The sequence below is a fragment of the Megalobrama amblycephala genome, linkage group LG7 (genome assembly GCF_018812025.1).
Source record: "Megalobrama amblycephala isolate DHTTF-2021 linkage group LG7, ASM1881202v1, whole genome shotgun sequence".
NCBI lineage: Eukaryota > Metazoa > Chordata > Actinopteri > Cypriniformes > Xenocyprididae > Megalobrama > Megalobrama amblycephala.
In genome coordinates this window covers 44104529-44129333 of record NC_063050.1, presented here as the reverse complement: position 1 = coordinate 44129333, position 24805 = coordinate 44104529, and the positions used below count along the sequence as shown (strand labels likewise).

General features: G+C 35.1%; 1 protein-coding gene across 2 annotated transcripts; it reads left to right on the top strand.

Moving 5' to 3' along the window:
* Nucleotides 1-929: 929 nt before the first annotated feature.
* Nucleotides 930-24160, top strand: tapt1b (transmembrane anterior posterior transformation 1b). 2 transcript variants are annotated; one of them, XM_048197654.1, is made up of 15 exons: nt 930-1204; nt 6573-6703; nt 7505-7623; nt 7841-7873; nt 10060-10222; nt 10311-10446; nt 11847-11944; nt 12122-12191; nt 12286-12366; nt 12451-12560; nt 17050-17109; nt 17353-17421; nt 17725-17801; nt 21338-21504; nt 21604-24160. In XM_048197654.1, the coding sequence occupies exons 1-15, from the start codon at nt 1015-1017 to the stop codon at nt 21834-21836; spliced, it is 1737 nt and encodes a 578-aa protein (XP_048053611.1). In that variant the 5' UTR covers nt 930-1014; the 3' UTR covers nt 21837-24160. The 2 variants fall into 2 exon arrangements, with proteins under 2 accessions (XP_048053611.1, XP_048053612.1); XM_048197655.1 differs by lacking the exon at nt 7841-7873 and having other exon boundaries at nt 932-1204.
* The last annotated feature ends 645 nt before the right edge of the window (nt 24161-24805 follow it).

The following is a 24805-nucleotide window of genomic DNA, read 5'->3' as shown; positions in this document are numbered from 1 at the left end:
TTGGATGGGTCAAAATTATCGATTTTTCTTTTATGGGAAAAATCATTAGGATATTAAGTAAAGATCATGTTCCATGGAGATATTTTGTAAATTTCCTACTGTAAATATATCAAAAATGTATTTTTGTGAGTGGATATGCATGGCTAAAGACTTTATTTGGAAAACTTAAAAGGCGATTTTCTCAATATTTTGATTTTTTTGCACCCTCAGATTCCAGATTTTCAAATAGTATCTTGGCCAAATATTGTCCTATCCTAACAGATCATATATCAATAGAAAGTGTATTTATTCTGCTTTCAGAAGATGTATAAAGCTCAATTTCAATTTCATTTTTATGACTGGTTTTGTGGTCCAGGGTCACATTATTATATTATATTATATTATATTATATTATATTATATTATATTATATTATATTATATCCTGACACTGAGCAGTTTCTTTTCTGCTCTTGCTATTTTGTTCAGCTGAGCTCAAAGGAAAGGGAAGAGCGTGCACAAGCATTCTGTTCATTTTTTGTTTTTTCACATAATCCGAGTCATATGGAATTGAACCTCTGAACACATACTAATCCAAATTGTAGACTTAGAGCTAAGAACTGTCATAACTGATATAAGAAGAATAAAATCATTAAAATATGGTTTAGAAGAAGACGAGTGGTTCTCAACAGGGGGGCGGACGCCCACAAGGAAGCCTCAACATGACTTAAAATGATTTTAAATAAGACAAAATAAGCATTAAAATAAGTTAAAACAACTAAAAATCAAGATATAAGATAAGCCTTTTCCAGGTGTGCCAAGCTCTAAAATATTTTATTAAGTAGAAATTGTGAGTTTTTGTGGGTGGGAGGGGGGCCTCCGAATATAGTTGTGGACAGTGGAGGCAAAAAGGTTGAGAACCGCTCGTTTAGAGGGTTTGCTTGTCTGTGTATGAAATTTTTCAGCTGCATTGTGGGAATTGTAGTCATGTGAGGTGACGTATGCCGTGACGCCTGAATGTTGTGTCTGCGGTGAAGATGGCGGACTCAGTAGCGGCGGGGCTTGGGGACGAAAACGAGACTGAAAATGAGGATAAGGAGAAGGAGAAACGACTTTTCAGCGGCGTTAAAAAGACGGAGAAACAAGCCGCTGCGTCAGACGTTACAGAAACTCTGGGGTTTTACGAGAGGAAGGCGAAATGTAAAGAGAGAAAGAGCAATGTGTCAGGTAAGTGTGACAGACAGCGGCTCTGTGCGCTAAACACACATTGTTTTTAACCTAGTGAACTGTCTACATAGACAGCATGTATCGGCATCATAAACACGTCACGAAGATCTAGATAAGTGATGTTAGATTTAAACGTTACAACGCGCCAAAATACTGTCTAGGTAAGAAGCTCACTGGTAACGTCAGGCAGTTTTTGAAGAGCCACACGCATCAATACTGTCTGAAGCATCATCGGTTACTAGAGTTTATTTACCTTTAACAAGATAGTTCGGCATCTATCAGTTTATTTAAGATGCCGAACATACCAGTGTGGCTCATGTGACACCTTCAGCCGCTTGCATAATGAGACTAACTTAGAAGCACGAGGATCAAGACAGCTGATCAGGTGTGAAGATGTAAATAAAGACCCGATGTTGGTGTTGAGAATAAAGCTGGTGTGTTGTTATAGATCTGTTTACACGAGGTTGCTTAGGAACAGTAACTCTTATGATCAACATTAGGCCCATGCAATCCAATAATTAGTGGTAACATGCACCATCAGAAATACCATATACCATATAACTTTGATATTTTTTATATTACATGAATGTACATGAATCACTGATATGTTAATAGATTATTAATTGAGGTTATCATAAAGCAGGGTTCCTGCAGGAAATTTAAAATTCCCACTTTTTATTAGGTGTCTTTAAGTATTTATGTAAAAAAAAATTGTTAGGTACAATGTTCAATGTTCATTTCAGAACACTTTCGCTGCTTTTGAGGTGGATTTTAGGGACAGGTTGGGTGGTATGGTAGGTTTAAAGGTGGTTTAAAAGTGGGTTAAAGGGTTAGTTCACCCAAAAATTCTGTCATTAATTACTCAACTTCATGTCATTCCAAACCTGTAAGACCTTCATTCATCTTCAGAACACAAATTAGAATATTTTTGATGAAATCTGAGAGCTTTCTGATCCCACATAGAAAGCAATTATCACTTTCAAGGCCCAAAAATATCTTAATTTATGTTCCAAAGATGAAGGAAGGCCTTACGGGTTTGGAATGAAATGAGAGTGAGTACTTAATGATAGAATTTTCATTTTTGGGTGAACTAACCTTTTAAGGTGTAAGGGAGGGTCAAAAGTGTAATAAATGTAAATACAGAATTTAATTACAAATGTATTTACATGCAGGTATTTTTAAAAATAAGTGCAATGTAAAAACATGTATTTATCACAATAAGTGCATTGTATCAAATGATTAATTTAAATGTTACTACCTAGTAGTATATACATAATACAAAGTGGGTCCAAACTAACTTCCCTGCCTGGAAAATTCATGAAAATTTTTAAGGAAATGAATTACTTTATGTTCATAAAATAAAACAGTCTTTATATAGTTATGAATAATGCTGGCATTTTAGTGTGGGTGTTTGATTATATGAGGTTACTTGATCAAGGATAATTCTTCTAGAATCGCAGAGGCTTTCCTTCAGACAAGACATTTAGGGTGTGTTCACCCTTGGCAGGTTTAGTTTGATTAAAACGAACTCTGGTGTGATTGTTCTGTTAGTGCAGTTCCTTTGATTAAGTGTGAATGCTGTCATCTGAACCCTGGTGCGCACCAAATAAGCAGGCCGAGTCAAAGGTGGGTCTTGGTCCGCTTCCAAATGAACTATGGTGTGGTTCGACAGAAATATGAACGCAACACGAACCAAAAAAAACAGGACGTGTCACAAGATGCGACCCTAAAAAGGACAGAATGCTGAAGCATACCTGTTTTTTCGTGTCATAGTCGTGATGTTGCCCATCACAGTTCAGTGCAGGCGTCGGAAGCATCATCTCCTTGCAGCAGATCTTCGTTTGTGTGCAACGGAGGAATTCCTGCTACTGTTTTGACTCCTTTACACAGTTTATAAACTCTTCAGCAGTTCTCAGCTAGTCAAAAATGCTATCATACGTATGCACATACAGCAAGCGCATTTAGCTCAGCACACATCGTTGTTTTGGATTTTTTTTTTTTTTTTTTTTATTCATTTACTTATTTATTGTATCTTTAGGTTCAGTCTTAAAAATGACAGTGTAAACGCTAAGCGAACCAGGACTAAATGTATTATTTTCTTTTTTTGGACCAGACCAAAAGAACCAAGAGAACAGAGCAACACTGTTTGCGAGTTGATGAAATGCTAATAATTAATTATTAAATTTAAATAATAAAAATGTGAATTAAAATAATTTTAAAAATAAAAAATATCAAAATAAAACACTAAAAATATTTTATTTGTTTATCTGGATGTCATGTAACCAACATCAGACAGAAACCGAACTTGTGAATGTATTGTTAAAGGTGCTCTAAGCGATCCTGGGTGGAGTAACTTTCTGTTGACGTTCGAAGTTTTGTCAAACAAAACAGAGGCTAGCTAGACCCTCCCTCCTCCTCCCCCTCCCCTCCATGCTTCCTGAAACAGTCATGAACGTGCATTTAAAATCATTCTTGTCGGTTATTGGCTGGAGCATGTTTATTATGTTTCGTGGTCCAGGCTGCACCAGTTTGTTTTTATTGCCGTTTTCGGAGCTTGTGGCGACTACAGAGACCATGTTTTTTTACAGTGTGTTCAGGGGACAGGCAGCTAGCGGATAGTGAGGAGATGTTTGCTGTATGTGACAAAAAATGTTTTGGCCCATAAAACGCGTGACATCGCTTAGAGCACCTTTAAATTACTAAAATTAATTTAACTTCAAGTAAATATTTTGCTGCAAAAGTTTGTGAATCCCTGATTTGGTACAGAACGCAGGAAACCAATGTTCATCCAAACAAACGCATCAACCTTTTAAATGGATGGAATATATGAAACCGAAGGCTTCTTTTCTGTGCTTTTCTTTTGCTGAGGTCTTATTGTCAAAAGCTTTTAGAGGTTGTGTCATGAGCTCAGATAGCAAAATGGATGACAGGTGTTCATTGGATGATACATTTACTCATTTTATCATGTAACTTAGTTATAAGACATTTACACACCGAGGAGAAGCTGTTATCTCTCTGGCTCTCTCTCGCTCTTTCTCTCCACTCTGTTTGTTTTTCCATTCACTGTGTTCATCCTCAAGTTTATCCTTCTCCATTACTGTTAAAAATAGAAAGTACTGTGTGTGTTGGCCACAGAATGCATTTGCAATGTGTGTTTTTCAACTCAGGACACTGTCTTGCCCTTATCACAACACGTTTGGCCTTAGGTCAACATAAAAATGCACTAATAACAGTCCAGGACTTTCTGTTCCACTTCAATAGAACGTTTATGTCACTGATCTGCTCTGCTGTAGATCAAGCGTGTGTTAACAGAGAACCATCATCACACCACAACTGTGTCAACAATGTTCCAAATCAAATCACAAAACCTTTACTGCTGTGATATGATAACATAATGCAAAGAAAATTTGCTTATTGTAGCTTTGTGAGAAGATTGCTTAAATGTTCTATTTAAGTCTGTGCAATGACCACAGTGTCCATTAGATCATGATTCTCCCATTATTCAGAATAGACAACTAAACAAAATAATGTGTAATTTACTAAACATTCTGACAAAATGTAAATTGCTGCATTCTGTATTTTTTAAAAATACACCTACTCATGACAACTGCTCTCTCTGGGTCAGCGGCAGCTCAAACGTAGTGTGATCGAACTTGTCAAAGGTTTAATAAACATAGACAAATCATAGTCATTTCGGTATAAGATAGCATGGGTATTTGAATCGAGATCACGATCTTTTAACAATTTAATCGTGGAGCTGTAGTGTCCACGTATGGAAAGTCTGATCTAAATTCTAATTTTAAACTTTAACAAAGTTTAAAGGTGCCCTAGATTCAAAAATTGAATTTATCTTGGCATAGTTGAATAACAAGAGTTCAGTACATGGAAATGACATACAGTGAGTCTCAAACTCCATTGTTTCCTCCTTCTTATATAAATCTCATTTGTTTAAAAGACTTCCGAAGAACAGGCGAATCTCAACATAACACTGTTACGTAACAGTCGGGGTGTACGGCCCCAATATTTGCATATGCCAGCCCATGTTCCCAACATTATGAAAGGGATTACACGTCTGGATGTGCACAGCTGAATCATCAGACTAGGTAAGCAAGCAAGGACAATAGCGAAAAATGACAGATGGAGCAATAATAACTGACATGATTCATGATATCATGATATTTTTAGTGATATTTGTAAATTGTCTTTATAAATGTTTCGTTAGCATGTTGCTAATGTACTGTTAAATGTGGTTAAAGTTATCATCATTTATTACTGTATTCACGGAGACAAGAGCCGTCGCATTTTCATTTTTAAACACTTGCAGTCTGTATAATTCATAAACACAACTTCATTCTTTATAAATCTCTCCAACAGTGTAGCATTAGCCGTTAGCCACGGAGCATAGCCTCAAACTCATTCAGAATCAAATGTAAACATCAAAATAAACACTGTACTGATGCGATTAGACATGCTGCATGATGAACACTTTGTAAAGATCCATTTTGAAGGTTATATTAGCTGTTTGAACTTTTTTTATGTTGTTTAAGGCAAGCGCGAGCTCTTGGGGCCACACACCCTGAATCGGCTCATTTATAATGATGCCCCAAAATAGGCAGTTAAAAAAATGAATTTAAAAAAATCTATGGGGTATTTTGAGCTGAAACTTCACAGACACATTCAGGGGACACCTTAGACTTATATTACATCTTTTGAAAAAAAGTTCTAGGGCACCTTTAAGAGTTTTAAAAAATGTAAAATAAAGAATCATGCACAAAAACATATGCTCTGCATAATACTCGAAGGGCTGAGTGATTTTTTTTTTCTTTTCCATCCAACTTCTTGTTTTTTTTTTGTTTTTTTTGACCTTTCAGCATTGTTACAGATGGCTGAAGACAATTGTCATTAAAAACACTGAATTACTTTGCTGTTACAATACGAACAGTACTAAATAAATAGTTTTAAATAATTTTTTCAACAGACAAAGTTTTAAAAATAGTGCAAAATATAAAATACATGATGACTACATGATAATTTACTAATTCGTTTTAAATAGTAAATTATCTAACATTATGTAAAATCTTCTATTGGAAAACTAAATTCTAAAATCTACAATAATTTTTCATGACAGCATTTTCACAGGTGGACCTTTTTTGTAATGATACATATTTGAGAGAGGAGGGATGTTTATGCTGGTGCACTTGTTTATTCATCCTCCTTTCACATTCACAGGAACGTTTTGAGCTTCCATCCTTTGCACTTCTCTGTGTTTACTGCAGTATAGTGCTAAATAATGAGTAAAATGGTTTCATTGTGCTGGATGCTGTGACTACACATTCATGTGTGTGTTTATTTGTATGTCTGTGTGCAGATCTCTCTCTGGTGAGGTTTATTAGTGCTGAGTTGACTAGAGGATATTTTCTGGAACACAATGAGGCCAAATACACTGAGCGGAGAGAGAGGGTCTACACCTGCCTGCGGATTCCAAAAGAACTGGAGAAGGTACCAAACACAACTGCACAAAATTACATCCATACACAAATCCATACATAATGAAGTAATTAATGCACTCATCTATTCAGTACAGTATAGTACATTGGTTTATTTGTCTGCCACCAAACAGAAATTACATCAATAATGATATATTGATATTATATTACTAATTTTAGAATATTTTCTAGACACTCCACTCACTGGAAAAATGGATGTATCCCAAACTCACTCCATTGGTTGTTGTTGTTTCAGGGTTCTTAATAAGCAGAGTAATATTTTGATAGCTTCACAGTGTTTACATTTACATTTTTAGTGGAAATCAATATATGGCTTAATTACATTAAAAATATTCATAAACATTTTTATTATAAAAATAAGCTTTTTTATAGTTTCTACATTAATATTGTTAAAATGTATCTAATAAAGTATACATTTTAACATTTTTAGTGTGTAAATTATAAAAAGAAATATTTTTTAACAATATTCAAGACATTTTTAATATTGAAGGAACGGATCAGTCATGTGATACACTTGTCAAACATGACATGATGCATCTAAATGCTGAATGTTTGATTGGATGGGAACAAGATTTTCTGTAAATAATGATTTAAATTTAAAAAGTCTGTTCTTTACACAGAGCTATCAAATAGCTACAACAAGACCTGGAATATAGTGCGCAAGTTTTATCTACTACTTTTATGAAACTTTTTGGTGCATTTTTGTTATTTTGGAGTTTGACAGACTTAGCCTTTAAAGTAAGTTATATCACATCTTGGACTATGACTGATTTATCTCTCTCTTTCTTTATAGCTGATGATCTTCGGGTTTTTCCTGTGTCTGGATGTGTTTCTGTACGTGTTCACTTTGCTGCCCCTCAGAGTGCTGCTGGCCCTGATCAGACTGCTGACACTGCCCTGCTGTGGCCTCGGGTAATACACGCACACTGTACTTAGGGTATGCATAAAGGAATGTTCCCAAAAGTATGACTTTAATACAATTCTGATAAACCAACAGGTTAAAACATCTGAGCTGTCCACTTCTTTCTTTCACAGTGTTATTACACACACACACCTACACACAATTAAACCCAAAATGATTGTGAATATGGGTGTAGCTGCTGTTTACTGTATATTCTTCTGCCTGCAGAACTAGTATATGCCCCTACTGCAAAAAGAGCAGGTATGCAGAAAAAATGACTGCAGCTGCTTTAAGCACACACCCGTGCTGGTATGATTGCAGCGGCTGTGTTGGAATACACATTCATACACACACTCTCTTTCTCACACAGGCTTCTGTTGCCATAGCTGTCTAATTTTGCACTGTTGTGCTTTGATTTCACTCTGGACTAAAATCATCTGGGATCATTCCCAGAATTACCATGTTGTTCTTTCAGGGTTTAGGGTGTACTTGCATGATCAGTCACAAGATGGCAGTGTGGTCGCAGTAAACAAGTAAAGCTCTGATAAAGGAGAAACAAATGATTAATGAAATATATTAATGCAATATGTCATTATTAGGATTGTAAAATGCATCTGATAATGGAAATTTAGTAAGTTGCATTCAGTGCATGTATTACAAGATCATTTCTCATTTTAAAATTAATAATAATTAATTTTAAAATATATTTGGCAGAAACCAATTATGTGTAAAGGAATGCAGATTCTATTTACAGTACATGTAAATAGTTGTAAATACTAATAATGTGCATTATGTCCTGTAACAAACTTTTTTAATAGTATATCAACATGCATTGCTGTTCAAAGGTTTGAGGTTTTGGGGATTTTTTTTTTTATGACTCTTATGCTCGCCAGTGATGCATTTATTTGATCATAAATACAGTAAGTACTGTGAAATATTTTTACAATTTAAAATAATTTTCTCTTTTAATGTATTTTAAAATGTAATGTATTTCTGTGATGGCAAAGCTGTATTTTCAGCAGCCATTACTCCAGTCTTCAGTGCCACGTGATCCTTCAGAAATCTTGCTGATTTGGTGCTCAAGAAACATTTCTTATTATTATCAATGTTGTGTTGATTTATATTTTTGTGGAAACCATGACAATAGAAAGTTCAAAAGAACAGATTTTTTTTGCAACAGTTTTAATTCCTTTAATGTTATCAGTTTAAAGTGTCCTGGCTGAATAAAAGTATTAATTTCTTAAAAAGTAAACAAAAATCTCTTACTGACCCCAAACTTTTGAACTACAGTCTATATACTATTATAATGGTGTAATATTAACGTAGTATTTGCATTTTTTAAGAGCTCATGTCATTTACACAAAAGTACCAAAGCACACGCTGTACCTGCCAGGTACTTTGCCATATTCAAATTTGTAGTTTTGCCAGTTATTGATGTGCAAATAGCTGCTCTATGTGCCATTGCAGGTGCCATTTACATTTGTAGCAAATAGTAACTTAAATATGATTCTTGAGCCTGTGAAAGTAAAACTTGCTACATTGTTCTTGTCAGTAATCCACAACAGTGGATTCCTGTTTCCTACCATTAGTCTTTCTAATTACATTTTATGATTTAAGCATATTTATATAAATAATTATGAGTCATACTGAAACAATTGATCATGAATTGTGACAAGTTTCATATTTAAAGGGATAGTTCACCCAAAAATGAAAATTGTCATCATTTATTCACCCTCAAGTTGTTCCAAACTTGTATGAATTTCTTTCTTCAGCTCAACACCAAAGAAGATATTTTGAAGAAATTGGGTAACCAAACAGTTGATGGGCCCCACTGACCTCCATAGTATGGGGGGAAAAATACTATGGAAGTCCAAACTGCTTGGTTACTGACAGTCTTCAAAATATCGTCTTTTGTGTTCAGCAGAAGAAAGACATTTTTTAAACTTCTATGATGACAGAATTTTCATATTTGGGTGAACAATCCCTTTAATGATGTGTCGGATCATTTAGTAAAACTCATAATAGAATTGTTTTTTTAGAGCTAATATTTACATTTAGTCTTTGCAAGTATTTAGATTATGGTTACATTAGCACAGTTTAAAGTGAAAATTAATAAATGAACTTATTTAGTAAAAAATGCTAAATATTTTAATTCTATGTTATAGAATAATGTTAATAAATGTTTTATAACAGCTTTATTTGATTTGTTTGGGTACATTTACACTGCTGATCTTCCACAAGTCATGTGTTGTGAAATCTTTAGCATGATGCATGAACCACTGAGAGTGTGACTCATGATCACTAACCCAGTGGCTGTGTGTAGAAGATCTTACCAACAGAAAAACTAATCAGCTACTCCTCCATTTCATAATTCCAGATTTCTATGCAACCAATTTAACCAGAAAATGTTTTGTCTTTTGTGTGTGTGTGTGTGTGTGTGTGTGCAGTGGATCTCGTATTTTGCAGCCCGCTCAGGTGTGTGATGTTCTGAAGGGTTTTATCATGGTTCTGTGTTATTTCATGATGCATTATGTGGATTATTCCATGATGTACCACCTGATCCGGGGTCAGTCTGTCATAAAACTCTACATCATCTACAACATGCTGGAGGTACAGTGTCACAACACTCACATTTGTTTATTATATGTCTATTATCTTAACAGTAGGTGAATGGACACACTCTGTGTTTCTCCTCTAGGTGGCAGATCGCTTGTTTTCATCTTTCGGTCAGGATATTTTGGATGCCTTGTACTGGACTGCCACTGAACCAAAAGAGAGAAAGAGAGCTCATATAGGAGTCATCCCACATTTCTTCATGGCTGTTCTCTACGTCTGTATCCTTCCCACCAGTTTTGTTTGTTTTGCATAGTCATATTTGGATATAAGTAAGGATAATTTTATATTGATATTTATATTGATAATTTTATATTTATATTTTATATTATAGATTTAAATAATTAAATATTCAAACTAAGAATTTAAATAATTAATACTGATTATAATAATAACAACAACTTATTTTTATATTTTTCTACTATTTAAAGGTGCCCTAGAATCAAAAATTTAATTTACCTTGGCATAGTTGACATGGAAATGACATACAGTGAGTCTCAAACACCATTGTTTCCTCCTTCTTATGTAAATCTCATTTGTTTAAAAGACCTCCAAAGAACAGGCAAATCTCAACATAACACCGACTGTTACGTAACAGTCGGGATCATTAATATGTACGCCACCAATATTTGCATATGCCAGCCCATGTTCAAGGCATTAGACAAGGACAGCCAGTATTAACGTCTGGATCTGTGCACAGCTGAATCATCAGACTAGGTAAGCAAGCAAGAACAATAGCGAAAAATGGCAGATGGAGCGATAATAACTGACATGATTCATGATATCATGATATTTTTAGTGATATTTGTAAATTGTCTTTCTAAATGTTTTGTTAGCATGTTGCTAATGTACTGTTAAATGTGGTTAAAGTTACCATCATTTCTTACTGTATTCACGGAGACAAGAGAGCCGTCGCTATTTTCATTTTTAAACACTTGCAGTCTGTATAATTCATAAACACAACTTCATTCTTTATAAATCTCTCCAACAGTGTGTAATATTAGCTTTAGCCACGAAGCACCATCAAACTCATTCAGAATCAAATGTAAACATCCAAATAAATACTTTACTCACATGATCCGATGCATGCATGCAGTATGCATGACGAACATCTTGTAAAGATCCATTTGAGGTTTATATTAGCTGTGTGAACTTTGTAAATGCACTGTATTATAGTCGAGAGCTCGGGGGGGCAGGGAGCGCGCGATTTAAAGGGGCCGCGAGCTGAATCGGTGCATAGTTAATGATGCCCCAAAATAGGCAGTTAAAAAAATGAATAAAAAAAAATCTATGAGGTATTTTGAGCTGAAACTTCACAGACACATTCAGGGGACACCTTAGACTTATATTACATCTTGTAAAAACTGGTTCTAGGGCACCTTTAATATATAGTGTAATCATATAAATTAATTAATAGTAAAAATTCATACAAAAATACAGAACTAAAAAGCTAGTAAATATAACTACAGTTTCAAGTTCTTTTCGAAATATATTTAACTACACTGAAACTGCTCAGTTGTATTTATTAATTTTTTATCATTTAATTTAAATCAAATTTTGTGTCATAGTTGGCATATTGCAATTCGTCATAAGTTGTAACTTTCCTTAATTAATAATGCAGTTCTACATGCCATTCTGATTATGGTTCAGGCCACCACACTGAACGTGGCTTTCAATTCGCATAACAAGTCACTGCTCACCATCATGATGTCTAATAATGTGAGTACATGCACAGCGAGCATGCCATTTACAATGCATGTTTGTTTTTTTTATTAAATACACTACAGATAACTTTAGTCTCTACATCTTGGTCTCTGTATATTACATTATACAGCAGCACATATTTTCACACCTTTTGTAGAGTTTATATTAATGTATGTGTTTTCCTTTGTGTAGTTTGTTGAGATCAAAGGAAGTGTATTCAAGAAGTTTGAGAAAAACAACCTCTTCCAGATGTCCAATAGTGGTAAGTCCATGTAAATGTACTAAATGAAAAGATGTCTTCTCAAACTGTCACTGATGAATTGTCTCAGTGTTCCTTTCTGTCTTTCTCTTTACAGACATTAAAGAAAGATTTACAAACTACACACTCTTACTAATCGTCTGTCTCAGAAACATGGAGCAGTTCTCCTGGAATCCAGGTATCCAGTTAACAACTGACTCATCTCAGAGTTTGTGCATAAACAACATTAATGTGTGTATTAATCATTGATCATTGCTCATAGATCACCTATGGGTGTTGTTTCCTGATGTTTGTATGGTAATCGCCTCGGAGATTGCAGTGGACGTTGTCAAACATGCCTTCATCACCAAGTTTAATGACATCACAGCAGATGTGAGTTCAAATTATTGTTGCACTGTTTACTAGCCTCAAAATACTGACAGCGCCAAATTATTCTGTAAACGGTAATCAAAAAATATATTCCATAAAATATATTATATGTTATAATCCAGGGTTGTCCAAACTCAGTCCTGGAGGGCCACTGTCCTGCAGAGTGTAGCTCCAACTTGCCTCAACACACCTGCCTGGATATTTCTATGCCCAGTAAGACCTTGATTAGCTGGTTCAGGTGTGTTTAATTGGGGTTGGAACTAAAAATTGCAGGACAGTGGCCCTCCAGGAGCAGGATTGGACACCCCTGTTATATACATTACAAATACAAATACACATATAAATATAAAAACATATATCAATCAAATATGATGATGTGCTTGTTATCTTTGCAAAAGATTAAAAGGTTAAGTTGGCATTAGTGTAATATATATTTTTAATATTTTTACCAAAATAATAAATATATAATCATATCATACTGTAGTATCATTAATATTCAAGTATAATAATAATGATGTGATTGTGTAATATTAAATACAAATAAATAATATATAAAAAATAATCAGTGGCGGCTGGTACTAAAAAAATTTGGGGGGATGCAAAGTAAACAAACTGAATAACACTGTTAATGCAGGACTGAAGATAATTGTTAAATAACCATTTAAGAAGTAATATAATAATGTATTATTGCTGCTTAGCTAAAAATGGAAGTTGAAAATTCTACTGTTAAAGCATGAAATAAGGTACCTCGGATCAGTGAACTTGAGTTTAATGTGGGTGTATAGAGGGTATGCATCGACGTCACTTTCCCGCCGGAACATGCTCCCTCAGCTGGACTGAGTGGCAAAAGAACCTGCTGCATGACTGGATTTAATAGGGGAAACTGCAAAAACACGAGTAAAACAAATGATTACTCTAAACCTTGGGCTCGAAAGTGTTCCTTATAACATATCAAAGAAACCTAATTCATGGATATTGATATGCAGCCAGGAATCGTGTTTCCATACATTTATATGGGACTGATTTCGACGCCGGGGAAATACATGAAAGTCAATGAAAGCCTTATATAACTACAATATAAGTAGGTCTAAATTGGAGTGATCACTTATATCAATGTTGAATATATCATCATATCGTCCAGCCCTAAAACTTGTATAGATTTTGTCAGTGTTTATTTAAAAACACCAAATTATGCAGAATATGAGATGGTAAATATTTAATTAATGAGTTGTCAACACAATATATAACAATACAATATATAGGGTTATGTATGTTTCTCTGTCTGGAGTTCAGTTGTTTCTGTGAATTGCACTGATCTATTTGCTTCTTTTTTTCTGTAGCTTTCGGTAGTTTTTAAATGTATACCTCAGATTTTGTGTCAAAGTTGTTTGTACAGTCAATCGCAAAGCTCTTTGCTGTGTTGGATGTGTGTTGTGTGTTTTTCGCAGCATTCACGCTGAAAACCAATGCTGCCACTCAGTCTTTTGCCACTTATTGGGCGTAACCGCAGTCATAACGACCGTCAGTAACGTCACATGCATACCCTCTATTATCAGTAATAAAGTAATCATTTAAAAAATTGTAATCATTCAAAAAAAAATATCAGCCATTTATGTCAATGCGATTCAGAGATGAAGGCCATACTAATGTTGTCCACTAGAGAGCCACAGGACCACAAATCCTTTAAGATCTCAGTTTAAAGACTGTGAAAATTGTTCAGTAAATTGACTTGGAAAAAAATGCAAATTTCATGAAGTTTAATAAATCCTAATATAATAAGTTTGCAAAGACTGATCTTCAAAATACTTATAGACCATTATTTTTTTTTTTTTATCTCAATTTTAATTTTAATGATATTGACATACTTGTCAAGTTACCGGACATGACTGAATGTATGTCCAATTGAAGAAGAGACTCTGTATTATTATTATTTTAATATAGTACATGTAATAATACATCCATAAAGAGACACTTAAAGACACATTTTATTTAAAAAGTCCATTGTACAACTATATCATCTACACAAGCATTTGTGCTTGGACCCAATGATTGCCTCAAGTTAAACTGCATCAATATTGATTCGCTAAAATCAAAAGTGGGAGGGTCTGGACAATGTAAAACAAGCCAATTAGAGCTCAGCCTCAAGCCTCATGCATTTCAAAAGTTTTCGGACCTACGTAGACACCCATTTGTCTGGCGCCCTGCACACACGAAACGAACAAACTACAGTTTTGATTTTTTTTTTAATAGGTGCTAACATGACTACCAGTTGAATAGTATGACTAAATAATGTTATTTCTTAATTATTTTGCAATATGTATTTAGCTTAATTTTAACATGTTGAAGTATTCACCTTCCCTTCATTGGATCACCTAAAAATGAACTATAGTAACTTGAAACGGTAGGGCTCAGAGTAAAGAGAAGGTTTTTCTAGTGTGACCTAATGCCACTGAATGACAATACACGGATACATTTAACTTTTAACTAGAATAAACTTAAGAAAAACAGAACATGAGAACTATGACATGACCTAATTCAATAAAAGGGCTCTCCCATGCACAGATTCTAGACTGTTCTTTCTTGTCTAAAAAAACAAAAACCTCTATCTGAGTCAAGAGGAAGCCTTTACAAAGAGATACAGGTTTCCTTTGGGGGTGTGATTGAAAATCAGCACCGCTCTCAGTGTCTTGGGTAACCCTGACAGATCCACTGACCCAAATCTATCAGCACACACAGAGCCATAAGTGGGCTGCTATTGTTACTCATCAAATGAAAGATCAGTGACACTACAAACTAAACTGTCCCTAAACAAGTGCCTGAAAGAGGAAAATATATTGAACAGATGAGGAAAATAGGGGTTAAGCAGGCAAAATACACTGTGGATGGGGGTTAGAGCGATATGTAATGACAGAAAGAGGAGTGTGGTTACTGGCAGGGATTAGAGACAGATCTGCTTAGTTTAGGCAGGAAGATTAGTGTCACAGTACACACATGCACACTTTTCTTTCTCTCCTGTACAGTATTTTTCCTATAGGTGGACACTACCCCCCCACCCCCACCCCCACCACCACCACCACCCCAAAAAAGGGGATAATTTCCAACAGTTTTACCATATAAATCTTAATGTTTATGTATTTTTTATTAAATGGCTCAAATTTTTTTTTTTTTTTTTTTTTTATCAGAACCAGCATTTCAGCCAAACTGTAATTGTTACAAATTACACTTCCATTCAAAAGTTTGGTGTCAATAAGTATTTTCTGAGAAGCAATAATACTTTTATTCAGCAAGTGAAAATTAAAAAAATTGATCAAAAGTGACATTTACAATCTTACAAAAGATTTCTATTTTATATAAATGCTGTTCTTTCTAATCAAAAATGTATCACAATTTTCACAAAAATACTGAGCAGCACAACTGTTTTCAACATTTTTGATAATGAGAAATGCACCAGATCAGCATATTAGAATGAAAATTCAGCTGTGTTGTCATAGAAATAAATAACATTTTAAATCTTACAAAAATAGAAAACAGTTATTTTAAATTGTACTTTTTATAATATTACCATTTTTATTGTATTTTTAATCAATTAAATTCTTTCACTGAAGAAGGCTGATTGCCGAAACATTTATTCATTTAACATTTAACATTTGATCTTGATCCATATGTGCTTTGTTGCATAATAAAAACTAATAACCCATTAAGAAGACACAAGCGAGTGCGAATCTTTCATTCTACATTTGAAAGTATTGCAATGTCCACTGATCGACGCACCCAAGGAAAATGGTTGAGCGCAGTGACTTTATCTTTTTTTTTTTTTTTTTAATCAAATAAATTCAGCCTTGGTGAGAGTCTTCTTTAAAAACATTTTTTTTTTTTTTTAATTAAAAAACAGTATGTACATTCAAATGTTTAATGTAACTAAAAAATAAAGTACAAAATTAAGGGCATGTTTCCAAGCTAAGTAATAAATGAAATGAAACTGAACCCACCTAACCAAAACCACACACACACTGACAATATTTCATTAAATGAACACACAAGGAAGAATGATATTTATTCATTTTCATTTGCATGCACCATTATAAAAATATTTAGCAATGTCAGTAGTGGATCATTCAAACATTCACACAGCAAGCCTTAGTGCTCAATTCTGATTTATTGCTTAGATTTAGAATTTAGGCTTTTATTCACATATAAACATTGATCAGCGAACATAAACAGAAGCTAAACCGTACTTGCTTGATGCGTGAGAACAAACCTCATTGGTTCTTGCAGAAGCTCAAATGTGCTGTGTAACACACGAGAATGAACCTCATTGGTTCTTGAACGTCAAGCAAGCTTGTTTGAGCTTCCGTTTACCATATCTAATGTTTGCGTTGATTCTAATGTACCTTTTACTGAATCTTTTTAGTTTACCGATTTAATATTTGACTTAGTTACTGAATCACAAGTCATAATTACTTTTGTCATAATTACGCTTGTGTTTGTGCAGGTCTACAGTGAATACAGAGCAAGCTTGGCCTTTGATCTGGTCAGCAGCAGACAGAAAAATGTAAGTGCATGTGCATTTATCATATAAGAGACCCTGTTTAAGCAAGACTGAAATCTTCTAAACATTTAGCTAAGTGTATGTTAATACGTTGAATTATGTATCGAAGATGATTGATTATTTTACTTGAAAGGCATGACTTCATTTTTTCAGTGGCTTGTCTTCTTCTGTTCATGGTTCTGATCACATTGAAGAGCATTTCATCCAGCTTTATTAATCAGATACTGATATATGTGTGTTTTCCAGGCATACACAGACTACAGTGACAGTGTGTCCAGGAGGATGGGCTTCATTCCTCTTCCTCTTGCTCTACTGGTAACCTGCCACCTCCTCATTTCATCACAATCACAATACCAAATCTATCACACAGTACAATGTAAAAGCAAGAACATAAATCCTTACAATATTTACATTCATTTAAAATTTGCATTTTGTTGCTTAGATCTTGCCTTGTTGTGTTGTTTTAACACAAACTTAACCCATTTAAAGTGACTCTTGTAGACTGCACTGCATTTTCTTACAAATTTGTATTTTTCAATACTTTTAAAGCCATTTGAAGGTACTGTGATGTGTAGTAATGGTTATTACAGTTATACTCATGTAGTATGTGATTGACAGTTGATCCGGGTGGTGACCAGTTCTGTGAAGATCCAGGGCTCTCTGTCCATTGTATGTGTCGTGCTCTTCTACCTGGGGTATGAGTTCACATCATTTGTAACAGTTCAAAAGTAGTGTTTTAATAAATTTATATTTTAATAAATAGATGCAAGTAATATTGTTTTAACAGTTTCTAAATGTATTCATTTTAATTTATTATTTCTTTGAGATTAATGTGTTTTTAATGTACTTTTATTCAGCAGGGATACATTCAATAGATTAAAAATGACACTAAAGACATTTATAGTGTTACAAAAGATTTCTATTTCAAATAAATAGTTCTTCAAACTTTCTGTTCCTCAAAGGAAACACTATTTCCACGCTTCATTAAGTAGCACAACCATTTCCAACTGTAATAATAATAATAATAATAAGAAGAAGAAGAAGAAGAAATGTTTCTTGAGCACCAAATCAGCATATTAGAATGATTTCTGAAGTATAATGTGACACTGGAGACTGGTGTAATGGCTACTGAAAATTCAGATTTTCCATTAAAGGATAAAATTACATAATATATTAAAATAGAAAACAGTTCTTTTAAACTAAATGTTTGTTAACATTTTATTTTACAGTGTCCTTGTTACACGTTACATGTTGTTACTGTTGTAATAACTATAAATTATGCATAATCACATGCAACTAACCCTAAACAAAACTCTAGTACATTATTATTACTCAGTACTTAAACATATAATTACACTGTAAAAAGATCAACTTTAAAGGGTTAGTTCACCCAAAAATGAAATTTCTGTCATTAAGTACTCACCCTCATGTCGTTCCAAACCCGTAAGACCTTCGTTCATCTTCGGAACACAAATTACGATATTTTTGATGAAATCCAAGGGTATCTGATCCACACATAGGCAGTTATGTCATTGCACCTTTTGAGGTCCAGAAAGGTAGTTGAAAACATGGTTAAAATAGTCAATGTGACTACAGTGGTTCAACCTTACAGGGAGTGCAGAATTATTAGGCAAGTTGTATTTTTGAGGATTAATTTTATTATTGAACAACAACCATGTTCTCAATGAACACAAAAAACTCATTAATATCAAAGCTGAATATTTTTGGAAGTAGTTTTTAGTTTTAGCTATTTTAGGGGGGATATCTGTGTGTGCAGGTGACTATTACTGTGCATAATTATTAGGCAACTTAACAAAAAACAAATTTATACCCATTTCAATTATTTATTTTTACCAGTGAAACCAATATAACATCTCAACATTCACAAATATACATTTCTGACATTCAAAAACCAAACAAAAACAAATCAGTGACCAATATAGCCACCTTTCTTTGCAAGGACACTCAAAAGCCTGCCATCCATGGATTCTGTCAGTGTTTTGATCTGTTCACCATCAACATTGCGTGCAGCAGCAACCACAGCCTCCCAGACACTGTTCAGAGAGGTGTACTGTTTTCCCTCCTTGTAAATCGCACATTTGATGATGGACCACAGGTTCTCAATGGGGTTCAGATCAGGTGAACAAGGAGGCCATATCATTAGATTTTCTTCTTTTATACCCTTTCTTGCCAGCCACGCTGTGGAGTACTTGGACGCGTGTGATGGAGCATTGTCCTGCATGAAAATCATGTTTTTCTTGAAGGATACAGACTTCTTCCTGTACCACTGCTTGAAGAAGGTGTCTTCCAGAAACTGGCAGTAGGACTGGGAGTTGAGCTTGACTCCATCCTCAACCCGAAAAGGCCCACAAGCTCATCTTTGATGATACCAGCCCAAACCAGTACTCCACCTCCACCTTGCTGGCGTCTGAGTCGGACTGGAGCTCTCTGCCCTTTACCAATCCAGCCACGGGCCCATCCATCTGGCCCATCAAGACTCACTCTCATTTCATCAGTCCATAAAACCTTAGAAAAATCAGTCTTGAGATATTTCTTGGCCCAGTCTTGACGTTTCAGCTTGTGTGTCTTGTTCAGTGGTGGTCGACTTTCTGCCTTTCTTACCTTGGCCATGTCTCTGAGTATTGCACACCTTGTGCTTTTGGGCACTCCAGTGATGTTGCAGCTCTGAAATATGGCCAAACTGGTGGCAAGTGGCATCTTGGCAGCTGCACGCTTGACTTTTCTCAGTTCACGGGCAGTTATTTTGCGCCTTGGTTTTTCCACACGCTTCTTGCGACCCTGTTGACTATTTTGAATGAAACGCTTGATTGTTCGATGATCACGCTTCAGAAGCTTGGCTATTTTAAGACTGCTGCATCCCTCTGCAATATATCTCACTATTTTTGACTTTTCTGAGCCTGTCAAGTCCTTCTTTTGACCCATTTTGCCAAAGGAAAGGAAGTTGCCTAATAATTATGCACACCTGATATAGGGTGTTGATGTCATTAGACCACACCCCTTCTCATTACAGAGATGCACATCACCTAATATGCTTAATTGGTAGTAGGCTTTCCAGCCTATACAGCTTGGAGTAAGACAACATGCATAACGAGGATGATGTGGTCAAAATACTCATTTGTCTAATAATTCTGCACTCCCTGTAATGTTATGAAGCGACGAGAATAATTTTTGTGCATAAAAACAAACATTAAGGTTGAACCACTGTAGTCACATTGACTAATTTAATCATGTTTTCAACTACCTTTCTGGGTGCCAAAATGTCCAGTTGCTGCCCATGTGTGGATCAGATACCCTCGGATTTCATCAAAAAATATCTTAATTTGTGTTCCGATGATAAGCAAAGGTCTTACGGGTTTGGAACGACATAAGGGTACTTAAAGGTGCTCTAAGCGATCCTGGGTGGAGTAACTTTCTGTTGACGTTCAAAGTGTTGTCAAACAAAACGGAGGCTAGCTAGACCCTCCCTCCTCCTCCTCCTTCCCCTCCCCTCCGTGCTTCCTGAAACAGTCATGAACGCGCATTTAAAATCATTATTGACTGTTATTGGCTGGAGCATGTTTATTATATTTTCGTGGTCCAGGCTGGACCAGTTTGTTTTTATTGCTGTTTTCGGAGCTTGTGGCGACTACAGAGACCGCGTTTTTTTACAGTGTGTTCAGGGGACTGTATGTGACAAAAAATGTTTTGGCCTAAAAACGCGTGACATCACCTAGAGCACCTTTAATGACAGAAATTTCATTTTTGGGTGAACTAACCCTTTAAATAAAGTTTAACCACAATATTAATGTATTTTTGATCAAATAAATGCAGGGTCACACTTTAGTTTAGGATCCAATTCTCAATAAAAACTAACTATTGACTATGTCTTTTATGTCTTAATAAACTGCTAAGTACTGCTTATTAATAGTTGGTAAGTTTAGGTAGGATTTAAGTTGGATTAAGGGATGTAGAATATTGACATGCAGAATAAGGCATTAATATGTGATTTAAAAGTACTAATAAACAGCCAATATCCTAGTAATATGCATGCTAATAATCAACTTGTTAATACTAAGAATTGGACCCTAAACTAAAGTGTTACCAAATGCAGCCTTGGTGAACAATTGATCAGAAATTTCCAAAAATTGTTCTGATCGATGGCAAAATTTTGAACAGTAATGTATATAATCCAAATGTTCCACTGAGTTTGTGTTTCTGTGCGTTTATTCAGTATGATCACTCTGAAGGTGCTGAACAGTATTGTGCTGTTGGGGAAATCCTGTATGTATGTGAAAGAGGCAAATATGGAGGAGAAGCTGTTTCAAAATCCCCCCTCTGCAGCTCCCAGCAGAGTGTCCAGCAGAGCAAACCGTACCAAACACACACGAGAACCACCAGGTAACACACAAGAGACCCTGAAAACAGAGAAAATAGTTTAAAAAAGTCTTATAAAGGTTTTGTTCTGACTGACTAATTGTGTCCACACTCCCTCTGAAGGTGAGCCAGCGGAGGAGGGCATGTCTGCTTCAGTCACCACTCAACCCACCCAAAGGGATGAATGCCCTGCCCCTCAGCTCCCCACCAGCGAATCAGATCAGTTCCTTACTACACCAGATGAATCAGAAGATAAAAGCCTTATACAGGACGATACTGAACTTAAACACAGGGCACCCAAAAAAGACTTGCTGGAGATTGACCGCTTTACTATCTGCGGCAACCGTATCGACTGACGTTAACACGCACCCTCAAGTTTTATGCCAGGTATGCACTGAAATGCCCACCCTCTCTGCCAGTTTGATTCGTTTGACAGTTGAACTTGAGCTCGTTGGAATGGGACAGTGAGAAACTGCAGGATATTTATTAATAAGTGATGCACCTAATTTATTTAAGACTTAAACACACTCATACACAGACAGTCATATCAACACACACATAGTTTTACCCATTGGAATCCATCCAGTGAAGTTTCGAAGCTTTCAAGAGGTTCAAGATCACCGGCGGAGGTTACCTTTGGATAACGGGGGAGATCTTGGTTCAGTGGTCACTGTGCTCTCCTTTCATGGGGCGATCGACTGAAGAAAAAGAGAGAAGGGGATGGATTATATTCTAAAATTACAGATTCACGTGTCTGCAGTGCTCCAAAACAAATGACAAAACTGGGTTTAAAAATTCTTGTTTAATCTCTTCTTCATTAATAATTTCTGTATTTGGAAGTGTCCTCTCAAATCTACAATCCTTACTTTCAATTTAAAGACTTTTAATTTGGCAAATTACAATGTTCGTTGGCAGTCAGTACCGGAGTGTAGTCTTGTAATTACAGATGTGTTACGCAGATTTTCTTTGTGTCTTTGAGTGAAAGCAGGCAGCAGGCTAAAACACCTTATTACATTTTTATTTATTTATATTTTTAAGACTGTTCTTTCTTTCTTTGAGTTTGAAGACAGGGTTTCCTACGACAAAAAAAACAAAAAAACAATTCGTTTGAGGTAATGACCTTTTAAAGGGCCATCACGAGTATGCGATACTGTGCTAAAACGCATGCTTTTGATATGCCGATTGATTTACACCATAGAATAAGAGTTTTATAAGTTTGCGTCTGAATGAAAGGATCATAGATTAATGCAAGATAGTCGCATGGAAACATTAAACTGAATAAATTCCAGTAGCATAATGTGATTCACCAGCTAAAATGAAGGAATTAAATATTTTCCATTTTGTGCATCTTATTGTACCAAGAGTAGCAGATCTAATGAACAATCATACATTGGTGCTGATGTTGGGAACAGATGCTAAATAGTCAATTAACAACATTCCAGAAGTTAGAGTCTTGACCAAAGCAAAGTTGAATATTGAACCTTTTGCTAAAATCTTGAGAGTATTTAAAAAAAGGCCTCTGTTGAGCCCCAATGAACAGTTTTTACAGCTATGAGCATCAGAAGCCAGTTATGTAAGCGAAAAACAATGAGTCAAAGTTTCATAATAACCAGCTTCTAAACCAGTGTTGAGTGCCCATAATCAGTAATAATGCATGAATAGTGCTTAAAGAACTTATTGGAGTACATTATCGTCATAGAGAATAATGTTTTATACATTTACTTTGCATAACAGACCACACTGTCTTAAACAATATTTTTTGTGAACCACTAATGTCATATCTTTTAGTAGTACTGGAGGTCAGAATTTAAGTTTTGTTTTTGTTTTTTTCTCAGTAATGACATGTTTTGTATTTCCATTTTTTTTGACTAAATTAGGAATTTGTATTACTTGTATTACAAATGTGTGGCTATAATTGCTTTGCTTTGTAATATGGTGGAATTCAGTCTGACAATTTACACTCAAGTCAGCATGTCGACAGTCGTCATATAAGGCTGTCATATTATGTAAGGTGCTGTTTCATTTAGCTATCATTTAGGAACTGCATTAAGTTGAAAATATCAAATATGCCAAGGAATCATTTTCCCAATCATTTATCAAACTAATGCAAACACTTCAAAACATTTTCAGAAGCATTCACTTGACTTAAACTGCCAAAATGATATCAAAGAGCATTTCTCATTGTTTTACATTTGAAACACTGTTAGGAATACTTTTGCTTATTTTTGAAAGAGAGACCACTATAAGCAATGTTTGGATTTGTTGTGCTTATCATTGTAATTGCATGTGCATTCCCATGGGTTAAATCATCTTTTGACTTTTGAAATAAGGTTGAAGTTTGACTGGATCAGTTCTCAAAAGGATGGTTTTGCTTGACTGAACCTTTGTAATACATACTCATATCCATTTATTTAGAAATAACTGAAAAAGACAACAGGAATTTCTTTCCAAACTGCTGGACTTCACTACTGTTTTCTCTCACTGGTCAATATCAGCTTGTTGTTTTCGGTGTGTTTATGTACCCATATTGGCTTCAGCATTTAAGGTTCTTACAAACTTGTGTTTCCAGTAGAAACTGAAGAGGAATGACGATGTCACATCCCTTGTATGGGATGTTTCAGAGACGGAATTGGGGAGAGGAATCAGGGCGTTGTGTTAATTAAAGTTTTGTTGTTTTCTACCTTTGTTGTTGTTAATGTCATTTTTAAGTGTTTGTGTAGTGTGGAGCCATAATGGACACTTTCATTAAGTGTTTCATAAGACACCAGATTAGGTTACAATGCTCATATATTCATAATATTTACATATAATAAATAACTGTATGGTTTTATTAATGTAATGTCTATACCAATCAGGCATAACATTATGAGCACCTTCATAATATTGTGTTGATCCCACGTTTAATAATAATAATAATAATAATACATTTTATTTGTACTGCGCTTTTCTTAAACCCAAAGCGCTACAGTAATAGAATAAAACAAAAACAACAAAAGCAATACAATTCATTAGAGAAAGACAGCCTTAAATAAATGTCTTAATCAACTTTTTAAAATGATCCAACGTTGGTGCATTTCTGATGGGTAGAGGAAACACATTCCATAGCTGAGGGCTTTGTATGAAAAGGCTCTTTCCCCCATGGTCTTTAGCTTACATGAAGGCTGGTGAAGTGAAAGAGAGTTAGAAGAGCGAAGAGAGCGTGATGGAGTATAAGGACTGATGAGATCACAAAGATACTCAGGTGCAGTCCCATGAAGTGCTTTGTATGTTAAAATAAGAATTTTAAAATCAATTTTTGCTGCCAAAACAGCCCTGACCTGTCGAG

What these genes read in the sequence shown, in the direction of transcription:
- tapt1b (XM_048197654.1), top strand. Translation starts at nt 1,015, where the DNA reads ATGGCGGACTCAGTAGCGGCGGGGCTTGGGGACGAAAACGAGACTGAA. An exon ending in CTTCCAGATGTCCAATAGTG is followed by an intron (nt 12,192 to 12,285) that starts GTAAGTCCATGT and finishes TTCTCTTTACAG; the next exon opens with ACATTAAAGAAAGATTTACA. An exon ending in TTAATGACATCACAGCAGAT is followed by an intron (nt 12,561 to 17,049) that starts GTGAGTTCAAAT and finishes GTGTTTGTGCAG; the next exon opens with GTCTACAGTGAATACAGAGC.